General features: G+C 41.5%; 1 protein-coding gene across 1 annotated transcript in view; it reads left to right on the forward strand.

The window, feature by feature from the left end:
• The window catches only part of fgd4a (FYVE, RhoGEF and PH domain containing 4a), a 55,120-nt gene that overhangs the window by 16,713 nt on the left and 20,729 nt on the right, over nucleotides 1-17,678 (forward strand). Inside the window, 1 exon segment of the mRNA XM_061822976.1 lies at nucleotides 11,222-11,305. Coding sequence (XP_061678960.1) covers nucleotides 11,222-11,305 — 84 coding nt within the window.

Below are 17,678 nucleotides of genomic sequence, written 5' to 3' on the forward strand. Positions count from 1 at the left end.
CTACGGCCAGGAGCAGTATCCAGGGGCAGCAGATGAGTGTGGCCATTGGCTTCTTTCCCTCTGACTGGCCCTCCCCTCGTCCTGCACAATGGGACCAATTGTCCCTGCGACACACACACACACAGAGGGGGTTTTGCTCTGCTTGTGGGCTGACTGACGCTCCCCCACCATATGCCCCATCTCCACTGGAATGTGATTATCTTCTGTTGGTCTGGAGAGGAAGGCAGAGCAGTGTGAGATGCAAAGAGAAAAGAGAGAGACAGAGAGAGAGAGCAAGATGAGAGACTGAAGGGTGAGTCAGTGTCACTGAGCCAGCAAGTGAGAAGAGGGAGTGACTGAAGGGAGGATGCAACCAACGCAGACAGGCAGCAGCATAACAGCAGCCTGAACCTGTCCACTGAATCTGGAAGCTTCGCACATGAGAGGAGGAACATTTTTTGGGGTGGGAGTATATTTTCCACGCCGAACCCGACTTGTGTGACTTGACACCATCTCCACGCAGGTTAGTGCTCCCTCCTGTCGTGCCCACTGCAGCCATAGGGCGTATGATGTATGAAGCGCTGCCACACCAGAAAGGTGTTGTCACACAAAAGGGTGTCCTTTGCTGAGGCTGCCGGTTCATGAAGTCAGGAGCACACGTGTTTATGTGTGTCTGTTGGAAGGTGTTGTCAGAGGAGCCTCTCAGCTACCGGGAAACACGCTAAAAATCTGCAGCGTCCACATGCTTGTGCATCTGCGAGGCTCCTGCTGTTCAACCCAGTTAACTGTGTTTGCTTCAAATGGAGCATCGGCCTGACCTATGGGAAAATATGCATTGATGAGTGTGGTGGTGCTCTCGTGCACGCCTCTGTGTGTTTTCAATGTAGCCTGCTTTTGCTTAGCTGACCAGAAACTGATTTAAAGTCACCTTGTCGTTACACATGTATGACAACCTCTTGATAAGAGCTCTAAAACTCCTTGTGTACAAATAATAGGAAGTGAGCGAATGGAATTTTTATTATTGTACATAAACAATGTCAATATGTTGATAAACTGGTTGTAATAAGGAGAATGGTTTCTGTTGCTGCCATGGCAACTCCAGATTGAACACTTTTAACAGTCTGTAATGCTGCTCTAATGTGTTAGCACCATTTCCATCCAGAGATGTGTGCAGATCTTGCGACATTCCTATATGCTGAAATGATTGGTCTCCTTTGGAATATACAGCATAAATTGATGTGTCAAATGAAGGAAATGTCACTATGAATCTTTTTATGAATAGGCCTTTATAGTAACAAATGTCCAAAAATCAATGCCCTCTTAAGAAGCTTTTCAGAAAAAAAAAAGTTCTCCCTTCACCAGCCTTAAGCCGAAGAAGAACTAATCAATATAATGCAGTGCGTCATCTCTCTGCTGCAAGAAGGTGCCATGGTAGTATACAGCCTAAAGATGGGGTCCCATTTACACGTGGACACTTTTGGACAGTTTTTTTCTGCTTTTTCTCCTCTTCACCCCATTTACTTGTTTTGGGATGATTAAGATGTTTTTATTTTAATCCTGTCCATCTTCCTCTTGCACAGTCTAACAAAAAATGCTGTGTCATGCCCAAGGTGAAGGCACTGGTTCCTTTTTTTGGCCGAGTCAAGTTGCTGTTTGACCCTCCCCATTGTACAGCTATTTGGCTTCCTGCTAAGCCCCCAGTGCACCAACCAGAAATGCTGATTCCCTTTTTGACACCTTATTCCCCCATGAGGTATCAGATTAAGTGCATTTGCATGTGTGTATGTACACACATACTCCTGTCATGTGTGTTTTTGTGCCAATCAGCTTTCAAAACAGAAAATAATGGATTGAAAAAAAAAAATATTCAAAAGAAAATTGATTGGATTGTGGATGACCATGCGCTGATGCAACTACAGCTTTAAAATGTATGCAGTAGTTTTGCAAGTCTTTCCATTGAACACGACCCAGAGGTAAATCACTCAACAGAAAATGAAAGTAAACACTTGAATGTTCCTGATAAAATAAAAATGGAGTGCAACAGCAAAGGTCTAATTTCTCAGAAAATGGATTGCCACTTCTCTGCTCCGTTTTGACTTAGTGACGTGACATTAGGGGGAAGCAAGCTGGTGTCAGCAACGCTGTTTATCCATTTTATCTTCCTCAGTAGCACGTCTGTAGTATTTATTTCCCCAATTATAGACACACAAACTCTCGTTGCTTGTTCCAAATATTCATTTCAAAACAGCAAAATAGTACACACAACACCTTGAATTTTTTTTAGTTATTGGTGGTGGTTTGGATGGGTTCACCTCTTTCCGCCTCCACTTACGTAGCTCAATCGCTGCTTACATTATGAATCCCACAGTAATTTGAGGCATGACACTGCCGGCTGCATTGATTGGCTCCTGCACCCATGGTTCCTCAGTGATAGGATTGGCTGCTTTATCCTACTGAAGCAGGGTTTTTCCTGCTTAAAACTCAAGTGGTATCAGAATAAAATGTGGTAGCACATTGCCGGTGACCCGCTTCTTTGACTCAAAAACCAGAGGGGCGAGTGGAAATTCTTCTATAGGTTCTGAAAAGACCAAGTGTTTTTAAAACAGGGACTTTCTAAAACTGTGATGGGCTGTCAAACTACTAACCCACCTCAGACCTCAATCATTGCTATTGGACCCCACTTTTCCATAATATTAGTGGACCAGCCCAAACTTTGTTCACCAATGTTTTTAGCATGTCCACTACATTCATTAAAAACACTTGTTTTTACTTCCACCTCCACAAACAACTTTCTATCAAGTAAAATTCTTCATTTTGATATATCTGTAACTTTTAGGATGTTGTTGCTTCAGGCTCGGTTTGGGCAACTGAAGGCTTTTCTGTGCATTCCAATTCAGCGCTGAGAATGTGGGCTCCAGAGCCTCCTGTCAGAGAGGCTCATTCATCCTCAACACAAGAATCTTGCTGGACAATGATCTTGTTTGAGTTCTGTTTGTGTTGTTTGCTGGGGCATTGCGTTCACCATCTACGTATATTTACTTCATGCATTATGGAGCAAGTGAAATCTGATTAGCCCTAACAATTCTCAATGCAGTGATCAATATAGAGGGAAGAAGTACCATATTTTCCGCACGATAAGGCGCACCGCATTATAAGGTGCACCTTCAATGAATGGCTTATTTTAAAACTTGTTTCATATATAAGGCGCACCACATTATAAGGCACACAGAATAGACGCTACAGTAGAGACTGAGGTTATGTTATTTATCTATTAGATAGATCTGCGCTAAATGCTCAATATTCATCCATATATAAGGCGCACCAGATTATTAGGTGCACTGTCGCCTTTTGAGAAAATTAAAGGCTATTAGGTGCGCCTTATAGTGTAGAAAATACGGTATTTGAAATATTGGCAAAGCGGATTTTAATTTGAATCATTCCCAACAGCCATGGCTTTTTTTGTGTTTGTTTGTTTGTTTGTTTGTCGAACACAAAAATGACTTGACAGATGTGCAAGTGAGGTGTTAATACTAATGATGGGGAGAAAATGCCTTTGAACAGCTGCACTCGAAAAAACAAAGAGGGGACATTTTGTGCGTGCATTTTGGGAGAATTGCCTGCCACCATGTGGGTTCTGAGTTCAAGACCCTGACCAGACCATCCACCAGTGTCCGTCGGGCTCGCGGCTGTGGTGTCCTTAAGCAAGATATCAATACCGTGAGCTGCTCCCCAGGCGCTTTTCAGCTGCCCCCTGCTTCCCTTTGTGTGTTCACCTCGATAGCCAACTGTCAAAAAAATATATGATCCTCAACAACCTTTCACAAACGTCATCTGCTCCTCCTCCTGAAAAAATTGAGACCAGGCATAGATAACCATCAGACTTCTTTCTGAGAATTTCTCATGAGCTTATTTTGGGAGATGATTTACATTCAAGAAGTACTTTTACTTCACAGATGGAACTTTCAGAGCTATATATAGATGACAATGGAAAAAGGCTAAAAATGGAAAAATGACTCAACGCAAAAAGACTTAGAACCTTCAGTATATATAGTACTTAGGCTTGCCAGGAAAGGGTTCACTATGATTAAGGACTGTATAGTTCATTTATGACAAATCTGCTAGGGCCCAGTGAGATGTGCTCATTAGATTTACTGTTGATTCTGCCTGCAGGCAGCTGTGTTCTGTTTTCTGCAGTAGCCTGCTTGGCCATGGGTGATGGCGCAAGAGGAGGGTGACAGAAAAGAGGTGCAGTGAAAAGGGAAAGTATTAATATTTTGAGAGAATGAGTGTTGCCTGTGGATTCTAACAATTGATCCCTTCCTCCTTCCTCACTAATCTCTGCTGTAACATGTGAAAAAAAAACCTCCCAGTCCTCTGTTGGGTTGCTCAGAATGACTATCCTCTTGTGGTTCTCCCTCATTAGGGCCACACAGTTCAGATCATACTAAATGCTTATTTCTCATCCTGCATGCATGCTGGGGTCCAGTGATGATCTGGGCTGTGTCTGCCCAGGATGTCTACAGTACACTTAATGAAGCACATGCTTAGCTCAAATCGAATCCATTTCCAGTAGCAGCTATAATATTTTCAGTTCTGTCACGCTTGCAGTGAAAGTGACTGGAGCAGCTGTACCAATTTGGTGCAATAACAAATAAATTGAAATAGTATAATATTATTTTTAGGAAATTACAGCGTTCAAAGCATGCATCCACAGTGATGGTACTGTTTCAGCGTTTGAGTGCCAAGGATTCATAAAGTTTTTAGTTTTTGACACAAACAAAATGACTGAAAAATTGTACTACACATGCGAATGTCACATTAACTGACTGAAACAGCAGTTGTTTATTCTTTATTTTCACTAAATCAACCAGCTTGCTTGCTTCTTCATTCCTGTGAGTTGCATTGTGAAGAAACTTTCGGAACCTTCCAAGATAAACATTTTGGACCTAAGAAAAAAAATATGGAAGATTTTGAAGAGCTGTATTTTATGTAGGTAAGAGGAATCAACTAATTATGCATTCTCGATACAAAGAGTCTCATCTGGTTGCTTCGGCCACATAAGGTCATTCAATTTTCTCTCAATTCTGAATGTAGCTGACCCATTAGTCTTTGGTAATTGCCAATGCTACGGCTGCGGGAGAGGGGGACATTCAGGAACAGGAATGAAAAAGGAAGACACGCTATCAGTACCATGAACTGCAGTTTGATTAAAGGGGTGTGACTTGGCATGCTAATATCCCCCCCGCCCCCCATTCCATTATGTATGAGATACATCTCAATCTCGGTAAGCTTTGCAAAAATTTTTATCTTTACCTTTTTCACTATCATAGTAGTGTGTTGGATGATTTCTGTTTGGATGTTAAATGCTGCTTTTTGGGGAGGGGAGCTTGTCGTGTGTAGCTATTCAGTTTTCCTTTGTTGTATTAACTAGATATGTAAATGTGATATTTTGTTTTAACTAAATTAACTGTTCACTGTCCACTTGGGCTATCCATTTTCCTTGTGTTATGCACTCTCCAGTCTTCCCGTGCATTTTTATCAGAGTATGGATCGTTTTTTATGTTTGGGACTGACTTAAATGTAGATTATTTAATTATCAGGGTGGTGGTCCTCATAATCAAGGTTGTTTAGCTCGGATGAACTGGAGGAACAACTTGCCCGGACAGATAATTTTGTACATAATGGTAGAAGCATGTGATTGCAGATTCAGATTTTATAGGACTTATTGTGGCTTGCTAATTTTCATCCTTCCCCTTGTGAATACGTACTCCCCTAGCAACCCCCTTAACAACACTTTGTAGCTCAGACATGTCCTCCTCTGCTATGGTGCCCCTCATCATCGCTGTTCCTCCTCCCACACTAACATGGCCCTCAATTTATTTTCATTGACACATTGAAACTGACTGTGACTAAGTTTATCAGGGCAGGCGATCCCTCCTCCCTTTTCCCCCATCATACCTGGTTTCTAGGAAACCAGTTTGTAAAGTGACGGGGCAGGTACTGTTATGGTAAATACATTCACTGAGCTGTCAAGCTGTCAAGCCAACCAGTGACTAAAGAAATACGGACTATTTATCAAGAAGTAAACCTGAGTTGAACATTTGCGAGATGGATGATCATTGTGTGGAGTTCAGCATGTGGAGCGCGCTGCAGTTCTGGAAAAACATGTGCTCAGGTACGGTCTATGCTTTTTTAATAGTTAAAGAGTCAGGTAGATTAGACGCCCTTTTATGACAAACCAAACGCATGCCAGGCATTTTTGTCATGTTACAACCATTTCAAGTTTGGCGTTGGTGTTCTCATGGCTATAATAACACTGAAGATATTGTTAAGAAGCTACGTACTAGATTTAAAAATAAAAGTTACAAAGGTTGATACATCTAAGTTTTTCGTTTGACCATGAATTACATTATTCTGCTGACATACAGCACAACAGGATTAATTCTGAGTGAACCATAACGTAATAATGGTGAAAATTTGTCATTGGGTAACATGTTGCTGGTGCTGCTACTCGCAGAGCAGGCATGAGCGCTTTGAGTAGATTTGATGCTTTCTGAAGTGTATTAAAAGGCTGCTGTCATGACGAAGAGTCTTCACTCTGTCCACGTCTGTTTGTTTCTATGGAAAAAATCAACACAGACAAATGTGGTGGCAGAAGCATTCACGTCAACGCAAGTGATAGTGGGCGGGTCACTCCACAGTTAGTTTGAGAATGACAAGCATACATACATTATTATCAAAATTGCACTCATTGGGTTTCCTCTGAATGTGCAAAAATGGGAGAAAACCTGATTGCTCACACAAACAAACAGATCGGGAGCTGATCTGCTAACCGGGCACACCCAGATTTGTGTCTGCCAAACATGCAAAATTTTTGCACTTTCTGGGAAGAGGATGTGTAACTCCAATAATTAAGCATGTGTAATATGATTTTTCAAACCTGAGAAGAATTTAGTCTTGAAGTACGCTCTGCTGAGCGTAACTGTTTCAGGCAAATTGAGCTGCAACGGGAAGGACAGATCTTTTCTGCTAGCGTAAACATTTATCAAAATTCCATAAACAAAAATGTCATGAAATATTATCTACACTGATACAATTTTGGCTTTCTTTAGCTCTGCTGAAGCAGTTTGAAACACGTTATCCTGGATGGGTAAATACATCCGATTGCTACACAATCAGGACGATTTCAATGAAGCATGCGTGGCCTTTTATAGCATGCTGTTGCTGGCACCCCCAAAATGATGGCAGCAAGAGATTTATTTTCTGTACCTCAATAACATGCTTATTGGGCTGTTCCACAAACACTTTCAATGCCATCACTTTACACTTTATTTGGCACTTGTGGTGCTCTCACAAGTGTTCCATGGTGAAAACAAGCAATCTCAAGTGCACAACCCTCCCCCACGCTTACATTGACTACGGGCGTTACACGCAATCCGTTACCGTGGCTAAACGTCCAATTTCGAACCACCGGTAATTTTTTCAGAGCTTGATAAAATGTCGGAATGTTATTCGATCATGCTTGACAAGCCCACTAATATTGGATGCAATCAAAATCAATCCTTAGTGTTAAATGTTGTTGTTGTTGTTGTTGTTTTATTGATCATCAATCTTCCACAGATTATGTGTCAAATTTGTTTCTTTGTTAGTATTTTTGTATGTGTTCAATTTTTTTTTCTCACGTTCTTGGTAATAGTAATGTTTAGCTTTGAGCTGAAAAGGTTTGGGAAACTGATCAATGAGATCCATTAAACATTAAAAGTCTTGTATTAAGGCTTAGTAGATTTTTATTGTGTGTACAGTATTGTCAATGTGATTCTTCATCATTGCTCCAAAATACCCGCAATGGGTAAGACAAACTCTGACAAAAGAGGAAAAACAGGTTGGAATTCAATCATTTGACATGTTGGTCTCCATTCCTCAGACACAGACAGACCTTAACAGTAGCTTTGTGTCCCTCATGGCCTGGTTATCATTTCATCAAGGTTGACATTCAACTAAAGGTTGTGTAATGGTAATGATTAATCTGAAGTCCATTTTGCGCCACTCACAGTCTGCAACATATGACTGTGTGTCTGTCTTGTTACATGCACCTGATTGTGCCCCATCTGTGACGGACTTTTTGCTCATTGCTCAGCCGAAGGTTGTTGAATATGAAAACAGAATCTTTAAAGTATGAAGGTGGTTTATTTAGAGCATGCAATTTGGTAAACGCAAAACTTCCTCCTCCTCAGCAAACTGAAGATGTCACTTTGTGTTTTGTTTCATTTTCTTTTTTCTTCCCACATAGTGTGTGCATTTTTCTGAACTAACATGGTGACACTTCCCCCAACTTCAGGAAACAATAGGAGGGTCACACAGCCGAGCAGCTGGTGGAAGAGTCACACTTTAGTTTCTTTGTGCAAATGTTTAAAAAAAAATGTCTACATGTAAGCTGCTTTCATGTGTTTATAGTATAATAAAGAAACTTATAGCGGGTGTGTTTGTGGATGTGCGCATAACCAGCAGGATGCCGTTCATGAGGAGTCCAGATGGCGGATGAAGAAAGGTCTTCTTTAATCCCTGAGCCAGAATATTATACCCCCTTCTTCTCACGCACATGCACGTGCACGCACCCGCACACACACACTATTTATTTGTAACACCCAGTGACTTTACTGATTTAGTCCACTTGTCTGCAACATTATTATTCAAGAACAAACAAATGTTCACATTCATTCGTAAGTACTGTGTAGCAAATTTATTTAACCATTATCATTTTGGCATCATTGCGGCCTGACTAGTACTGGATTTTTTTTTGTACTCTGCAGAGAAATATGACTCTGAGGCTAGTCCCACTAAAAATATTACATAAATCTGCTGTACTTCTTTCAACATTCCAAAAACATGTTTCTTCAGCTACTTGAAGATGGATGAGTGATTCTTGCACCGAATTTCGAGTACAAGACTAGATTGAGGTACACGTGTTAATAACTGAGTAACCACCAAGGGGATAACAAGTATGAGTCAGTCACAGGGCACATATTGACACCATCACAGAGCGGAATTCGATCCCACGCTGCCCGCAACATAGTCAGGAGTGTGTACCACTACACCATCGGTGAGCTCCATTCATTCATCCATCCATCCATCCATAAATCAACTTCCTCCTGTCTCAGGTTGGGCTCCAGGGTCAGTATCTTTAGCAGGGAAGCCCAGACTACCTTCTCCCCAGCCAAGGCATTCCCAGGCCAGCTAAGTGAAGTAGTCTATCCAGTGTGTCCTGGCTCGCCCTGGTGGGACTTGCTCAGAACAAGGAGGCATCCAGGAGGTGTCCTAATTAGATGCCCGAGGCACTTCACCTAGGTCCTCTCGATGCTGAGCCTGTTCCCTGATGACCAAGCTTCTCACCCTATCTCTAAGGGACAGCCTGGACACCCTGCGAAGGAAACACAATACGACTCAATGTCTTCCGCTTCCTGTGGGACATGGGTGAAGTTCTGCTGGAGGTGGGAGTTGAAACTCCTTCTGACAGGGGATTCGGTCAGAATTTCCAGTGGACCTTCACAATACCTTTGGGGCTGCCAAGTTGGAGCAGCATCTTCCCCACCGTCAGAGCGAGCACACCACCAGGTGATGATCACTTGACAGCTCTGCCCCTCTCCTCACCCGAGTGTCCAAGATATGCAGCCCCAAGTTTGACGACACGACCACAAAGTCGATCATTGAACTGCGGACAAAGGTGTCCTGTCGCCAAGTGAACGTGTAGATGCTTGAACATGGTGTTCGTTATGGACAATCTGTGATGAGCACAGAAATCCAAGAAAAAATACCACTCAAGTTCTTATCAAGGGAGATGTTCCTCCCAATCACGCACTTCCAGTTCTCGCTGTCATTGCCCACCTGAGCGGTGAAGTCCTCCAGCAAAACGGTGGCGTCCCCATTGGGAGCGGTCTCCAGCACCCACTCCAATGACTCCAAAAAGGGTAGGTTTTCTGAACTACTGTGTGGTGCATATGCACCTAAAGCAATCAGGACAACACCCCTGCCCCCCGACCAGCTCACACTGCATTTGACCCCTAGGGCCCCTCCCACATGTGTTGAGCCCATAGGAAGGGGGACCCACGTTACCCTTTCAGGCTGTAACCTCTTTTTTTTTTTTTTTTTTACCATCTGTCCCTGTCTCCATTCCCCGCAAATCGTGGGTATCCACCGTTGTTTTCCGTCAACGTTGGCACTCCGTACCGTAGGGCACAATACATGATAATCCCTTACATTCAATCAGCTGTCAGAAAACAAAGTGATGGCTGTGGACTCAAGTAGTCAGTTTTATTGCAGACACTGCGTCGTCACTCGTTGTGACTGGTGTCAATGTGACGTTCATCAGGGTGATTATGTTGCTGCAGTGCCTAAATCAGCTGGAGTCGAGTGTGTTTGCATGCATGTCCAACTGATTTATTGCGCTGCGCGTGGCATGCGCTGTTACATGCTAACTGCTTTGATCGTCTAGCAGCTTTGCTATGTCTCCTTACTTGACTGGCCCGTGGGACTGTTGCTCTTTAATTGTGTCTGAGAGTGTGTAATTTTTTGGGGGAGCGGGGGTTAATACTCCTTAGAGTCCATCATTGTTTTTAATACTATTTTCCCTTTCATCTTTTATGTGCATATTAACGGGCTGTGGACAATATAATGAGCGATAGCTCTCCCTATAGACAATGCCCTACATATCCCAGACAGCCTAATTTGTCTGTGTCTCCGAGGGCTGTAGCTTCGCATTCTCCAAGTCAACAAGTTAACTTCTTATTGCAGTTGAGAGAAATATTTCCAGCTTTACGTTTATAGATGGGATATCTGTGGATTGTAAGTGCCAGGCATTCAAACAGGGGTGTGTAGACCTGTTATATCCAGTGTACTGCCTTGCAAACATTTTTTTTCTAAAATAGACTGAAGCTTCATTTTTGTCTCATCAAGCTATGTTTCTGCCTGTTTTAGGGAGGTGTGCGCTTTAAAAATATTCTAAGGCTTGCTGTGATGAGATGAAGAAGATGAAGTGCTGCTAGTAATAATTTGTTATGCCGAGATTGTCAACGACGTGTACTTTCCCACTAGTGTTCACTGGACTACGATGTATTCTGTGGACCGTGGCTTTTAATGTGATTTAAATGTATTGGGCTATTTGGGTGGGGGTGCTTTTATATTCTTTGTGTACAGAAATGTAGGTTGCATCGTCATAATGAATTCTGTCTGTCTGTCATGATTGCAGAGAGGAATGATAACGCCGTGTGTTTCCAGTCTACGTGTGCTGAAGAAAAAGCTTGTGTGCCTCTGAAAATCGAACCCTCCGCAGGTAAGATGCATACATTTTTTTATTCATCTCATTCATAAAGCGTGGACACAGCCGGATATGGGTAGTATTCAAATTCTACAGCATCCAACGTGAATGAGTACAGCCCCTTTAAAATTTGAGGGGGTTTTGTCCATTTTGGATTTTTAAATCTAAAACAAATTTCTTGCTCCATAAATTTTGCGTGTCCGCCTTTCTGTATGTTTGTATGGCAAAGAAAAAAAATATAGCTTCTGAAAGGAGACAAAGAAATATGCTGGGCTGTATTTATTTTGAGCACTGTATATTTTGCTTGGATTTTCTTGGCGAGATGTCATTTGAAGTTCTGCAGTGCATTGTTTGTACATTTGTTTATCCAACCTCACGCTTGCACCCTGAACTATATTAAGTTTCAACTAAACTATTTTCCACATCACACAAACATGGAAGACTGGCAGTATATTTTGCCACAAAGACATTGTCTTGCCATGATTTCACACCAGTTATTTTACTTTTTTTAAGGAACACCAGGATGTGTCTCTCATTGTGAAATTTCTACCGAATTATCAACATTTTTGTGATTAACGGGTGTGTCCCTCTTTTGCTTTCCATTCTCGTTTCCTCTCCTCTCTCTTGTTTAGTATACAATATATCTCAAGTCAATTGTTTTCATCCTTGATTAACTTCTTTCTTGTCCAACACTTTGCCCTCGTTCCCACCTTCTCTTTTTCTCTGGCACTAGTGTGCATTTCTATCGCTCTCTCCGCCCAGCCCCATTCACCTCTCTGTTCATCTTCCTGCCTTTCATTTACATTCGTCCTCATTTTGATGCTGCTGTTGTAGCTTCCGACAATGCGGAATTGATATGAGTCTAATCTTAGATTGGCTGCTGGATTAGAAAATGAGGCAGGGTTAATCTGGGCAGAGTCTGGTCGTAGCCTTTATGCCATGAGTTGTAATAGTGATGTGTCACACTTTCTATAACAGACATACACACATTTATGATCAACACAACAAAGGAATCATGAAGCCAGATGGGGCACACACACACACACACACACACACACACACACTAATCCCCTAGGGAGATGTAGGGCATCTGAGTGAGAGAGAGAGAACCCAGGTCCAGTGGATGTGGTTTTTTTTAAGTTTTTAATGATGATAGATATTGTTAAAATCATTGTCAGCGCTAATGAACATCACATGGTTTGAATTTTTTGGCTTGCAGGAGTCTTTTTAACTTGGGATTTATTCAGTAAAATTGGTAAATGTTACTGCTGGCCTCTACATTCTGATTTTGCACACCACAATTTCTTTCATTTCTTGCACAGCAGTAGTTGTAGTTCCTCGTTAAAACAAAACAACTGAAATGTGACTCACTTTTAACCAAATGAGTTGCTGGCTAAAAATGAGTTTTTAAAATGTGATGCAGTATTGAAATAATTTTTGGTTCACTGTTCTTATAATAAAATGTGATTATTCCTCCTTAGAGCAGTATTTTTTAGTTCTGAAATATAAAAAAATGCAGATGTATGAGACAAAAAAAACAGTTACTCTGTAGAAATAGTAGAAAGCAACAATGTAGAAATTCCACCTTGCAAAAACAAAAACATTTGTTCAGTTATCACGAGTATGATTGTTTACTTTTGGACACTTTATCATGATGATGCATCGTGCAAGTATTCAAATCTTGAATTGATTAGTTTTGGCCTCTTTATCTTGAGGCTCAGTTTGTATGTCAAATTTACTTCTGGCCATTTATTTTTAGCACCACAGTCACACAGAGTCTGGACGCATTCATCAAGCTTTTGTTTATGCAATTTTGCATTTTTTTTACACACAATCGCTGTTTACAATGGATTACCTGAGTGGAAGGAATTCCAAGTGAGCCGACCAGTTTACTGTGTCATCCTTGGCGTTCCATCAGCTTGCATGTGTTTTGAATGGTATGTGCGCTCGGGTGATTGCACACGTGTAATTTTCTCCCAGCCTAAAGATATATAAAGAGCAATCTGGCCCTCTTGGCAGACAAACAATGAGGTTCCTTGCAATCTTTGTTGATGGATGAGCACTGTATAACACTGCAGGGCAGCAGTCACACTGACCGGGGTGTGGGGGGAGCAACTAATTTTCCTGAGTTCCAGACTATCTGTAACTGTCGTGGCTGAAATTCCAAATGTGGAACAGCTAGCGATTGATATTGAAATAACAGGGACATTACAGCCAATCAAAAGGCCAAGTTGTATGACTTAAATGTTTCGCAACAGAAATTGTATTTGTGGGTACCAAAATAGAACCAGCCCATTTCTGCCAAGTAGTTTCAATACGTAGCATACTGAGTGCATACTGTATCATACACCGTCATGAAAAAGTATTGCCCCCTTCTCAAGTTCTTATATTTTTGCAGTTTCTCCTATTTAATGTTTAAGATCCATCCATTTTCTGAGCCACTTATCCTCACAAGGGTTGGGGAGTGCTGGAACCTATCCCAGCGGTCATCGGACAGGAGGCGGGATACTCCCTGAACTGGTTGACAGCCAATTGCAGAGCACACAGAGGCAGAGAACAGTGGCACAATCACACCTAGGGGCAATTCAGAGTATCCAATTAATGTTACATGTTTTTTAGCGATGTGGTTAGAAACCCGCGTCTGTAAAAAATAGAAATATCAAACAAATACAGTAACTACAGTGATCCGCCGTTTATTTCAGGGGATACATCCCAGATTTACCTGTGCTAGATGAAAAGATGCCATATAATGAGAGCATGTAACGTTTACTAATTTTAATTCATGAATTTTATTTTTTTTGGTGGGTCAGTAAAATAATATTGGTAGAGCTTCAAAATTCTGTTTCCTGATAAGAACACCAAGAGTCGGACTTTTTTCATTGAGCTGTTGCTGTGTCTAGGTCAGTTGTTTAGTTTGTTCAAGATTGTCCAGTTCCATCCTGTTTCTACGTCTGTCGCTTGGTTGAATAGAGCAGCTGTATACATATTGGATGCACACCTAGAATACCTTCGTAACATGAATTAGGAACTAATGGTGCATGTCTCTCCTTGTTCTCTTTAGCCTTTCCTCTACTCTTGTTTATTCTTTATTAATGTTAATTTTTTGTTCAAACTTGTTTTCCAGATCCTTTATTTTCCACTTTTGTTTGCATTGTTCCAGCTGCCTTGTTTATTTTGGCTTGGTGTGTAGTGTGGCCTTGGGACAAAAAGATGTGTGAGCGTGCGTGCATATGTATGATGTTGATTGTGGTATTTTTAAATTGGGCCCCAGACTGAATGAGGCATGAGGCTGTCCTTGCTATGAAACTTAAAGGATTAGTTAACATCCACCTACTTTTTCAAACATGTAAATGATCAGATATCTGTAAGAACGTATTTGCAACACATACTTGCTTGTGTTTGGAATTTGTTTTGTGTATTTATTGAGAGTTTCAATTGCAGCGATCTCATTTGGTTTATCCCGCATCTGAGATGCACAAAAATTAGTCGAAAATTAGATAAGTCTCCATATTAGGACATCGACCTTTGGCTTAGTACTCCAGTGTGGTGCTAGATGTCCAGTGAATTTTTTTTTTTTTTTTTTTTTTTTGAGGAGGAGGAGCCAGAATTCTGGAATTTGGTCATGTATGTGCCCAAATTTTCTGAATGGTGTAGGGGAAAAAACAGAGGGTGCCCCCAGATGCCCTGTCATTTTGACTTGAACTCAGGCACATGAAACCCCTCGTGGTCTCGAGACCAGTCAAAGCTGGCGAAGAGCAGACCCTCTGTCTGATTGGCCATCGGCGTGTCTGTGTACCTGAGCATGTTCGGGTCTGCATTCACGTGTATACGTCCGTACTTTTGAAATGCGAAGAGCAGCCCTTTCGCACAAATTTTCAAAAAAAGGTACAGGATGTTTACGTTCGGGGAATATTTTTGTCTTTCATATCCTCAATATTCCTTCGTAACTACAGACAATATTTTTCCAAAGAGGCATTTTGTAACTTGCATTTTTCATTACTAGAGACGTTTGTAAGTTGAAGTACCGCTGTACACTATTACGACTGCATCCATTATTCGTGGATTTTTGTTATTCATGGGAGGTGTAAGGAACTTAACACCCGCAAATAACGGGGGAACACTGTACCCTGAGAGAGAGAGAGAGAGAGAGAGAGAGAGAGAGAGAGAGAGAAGCCAGTGGGTAAGGAAAGTATTGTACAAACAATATCAAAGAAACCGTAGCAAATGTACTGAAAATCTGCAGTATAGCAGAACCATGAAGGAAGGACCACGATCTAGTGGAGCCTTACTGTATCTGTATTCCGTGATAAGTTGCAGGGACTCATTCATTGTTCCCATGTTGGGACTCATCGTTTCCATGACGTGCATCCCAGTACTCGCATCATCAAAAGTGTAAAATAATCTCTAGAAGTTTTCAAAGTATTGTAATTTTTGAAGGTTTCTAATTCATTTTAAAAACTGAACAAATAACGTACTATACAGTACATCACTTTTTTTTAACCCTTTACGACCAAGATCAACCAGTATCATTTTCTAAATTGTGAACCGCCTTTGTTTGTGTCTGTTTCTGTGTGCCATTGTTGGTCCCTCTTAAAGTCCCTTAAATATAAGGTGTGTGAGTGAGAGTGAGGGAGGGAGGGAGGTAGGGAGGAGTCTGGAGTGCTGTGTGAGTCTCCTGTAGCACTGTAGCAGCAGCACTGGGAAGATCAACTCACAGGCCTTAATGCTTTTTTGGACACACGCACACACACTCACTATGGTAGCTCACTAAGGATACACGGCTCAACAAGGTGATTATTTTTTTCTGCTCTATTTGGGTGAGTGATCTCCAAAATCTTGAGAATGTGTGTTTTGACGCCGACAGAGCACCTGTTCAACACTTAGCTGTCGAGTGTGCTTTGTTCACATAATTGCAGTTGTTACCATCTTGAACTAGTCCACGGTTGTTCCTGCACTTTTCTTCCTCAATTCTGTTGTAGCAGAGCTTGTATCTATAAGGAGTTGTATGCACGAGCCGTATTTGTCAACGGAGACTTGCGCGCGTCTGTAATCTTCACGGCCATCAACAAGCAGAACAATGTGTGTCGCACACATTTCGACTGCGTGGCTTGAGGTCAAAGTGTGCATTTCAAGCTCACTGCCATGTCTGCTAACAGGGACCAAAGCACAGGTGTGCCTTTTGTCTTCCACCTGGAGCTCTCACAATGGACTATCACAGCTCAGAGTGATGAAACCAGGCTGGTCTCAGGGCCATTCACCTGAGCGTGGCCATTTTACCTGTGCCCATTTAGAGCACATGTAATAAAGGCCTTGCCAGCTCACCATATTATAGATTGTAATGGTAAACCTTGATAAGGCTTACATTTTTATGGAGGGTTTGGTAGGGGAGGTGGTAATACCTGTTTTAGCTACATAATTAGTGTTGCATTGCAGCATTACATTGATACATCATTACATAATTAAGCTAAGGAGATTTTTGTATTGTGCAGTCTTGTCTGTAAAACAAGACAAGCAAATATAGTTGCACCCTCATCCCACTGTATTTATATGAAACATTTTGTGTTTTCAGTGGACTGCATTGTGTCCCTATCTACCCTACAGGTAACCCCACCACAACTGTGGTTAGTACCTTGTAGGTATCAAAGCTGGTAAAGACTCTATTCATATATTGGTTCCCTTTCCATAGTTTGCTAATTGAAATGCAGAAACGACAACCCCAAAGTCCAATGAAGTTGGGGCATTTTGCAAAATGTAAATAACAACAGAACACAATGATCTTCAAATCAAATTTAACCAGTATTCAATTGACGACACCACTAAAAGAAAACATTTAATGATCAATGTGATGAATGTTATAACTTGTCTGTTTTCTCTCATTTTGAATTTGATGCCTGCAACACATTCCAAGAAAGCTGGGAGAGGGCCAACAAAAGACAAAAAAGACAAAAAAAGTTTAGAACATTAACAGGTGAACGGGTTATTTAGAAACATGTGAGTGTCATGATTGGGTATAAAAGGAGCATCCCCGAAAGGCTCAGTTGTTCACGGTCAAAGATGGGGTGAGGTTCACCACTTTATGAGCAAATTGTCCAACAGTTAAAGAACAATGTTTGTCAACATGCAGTTTCAAGGAATTTCAGGATTTCCATCATCTAAGTTACACAATTTCATCAAAAAATAAAGGAATCTGGAGCAATCTCTGCGTGTAAGCGACAAGACCGAAAAAACAACATTGAATGCCCACGACCTTCAGGTGGCACTACATTTAAACCTGGGGTCATTGTGTAAAGGATATTGCCACATGCGCTCAGGAATACTTCAGAAAAACGTTGTCAGTTAACACAGTTTGTGGCTACATCTACAAATGCAGATTTTAAACTCGACCATG

Source organism: Syngnathoides biaculeatus, chromosome 6 (assembly GCF_019802595.1).
Source record: "Syngnathoides biaculeatus isolate LvHL_M chromosome 6, ASM1980259v1, whole genome shotgun sequence".
Taxonomy (NCBI): Eukaryota; Metazoa; Chordata; class Actinopteri; order Syngnathiformes; family Syngnathidae; genus Syngnathoides; species Syngnathoides biaculeatus.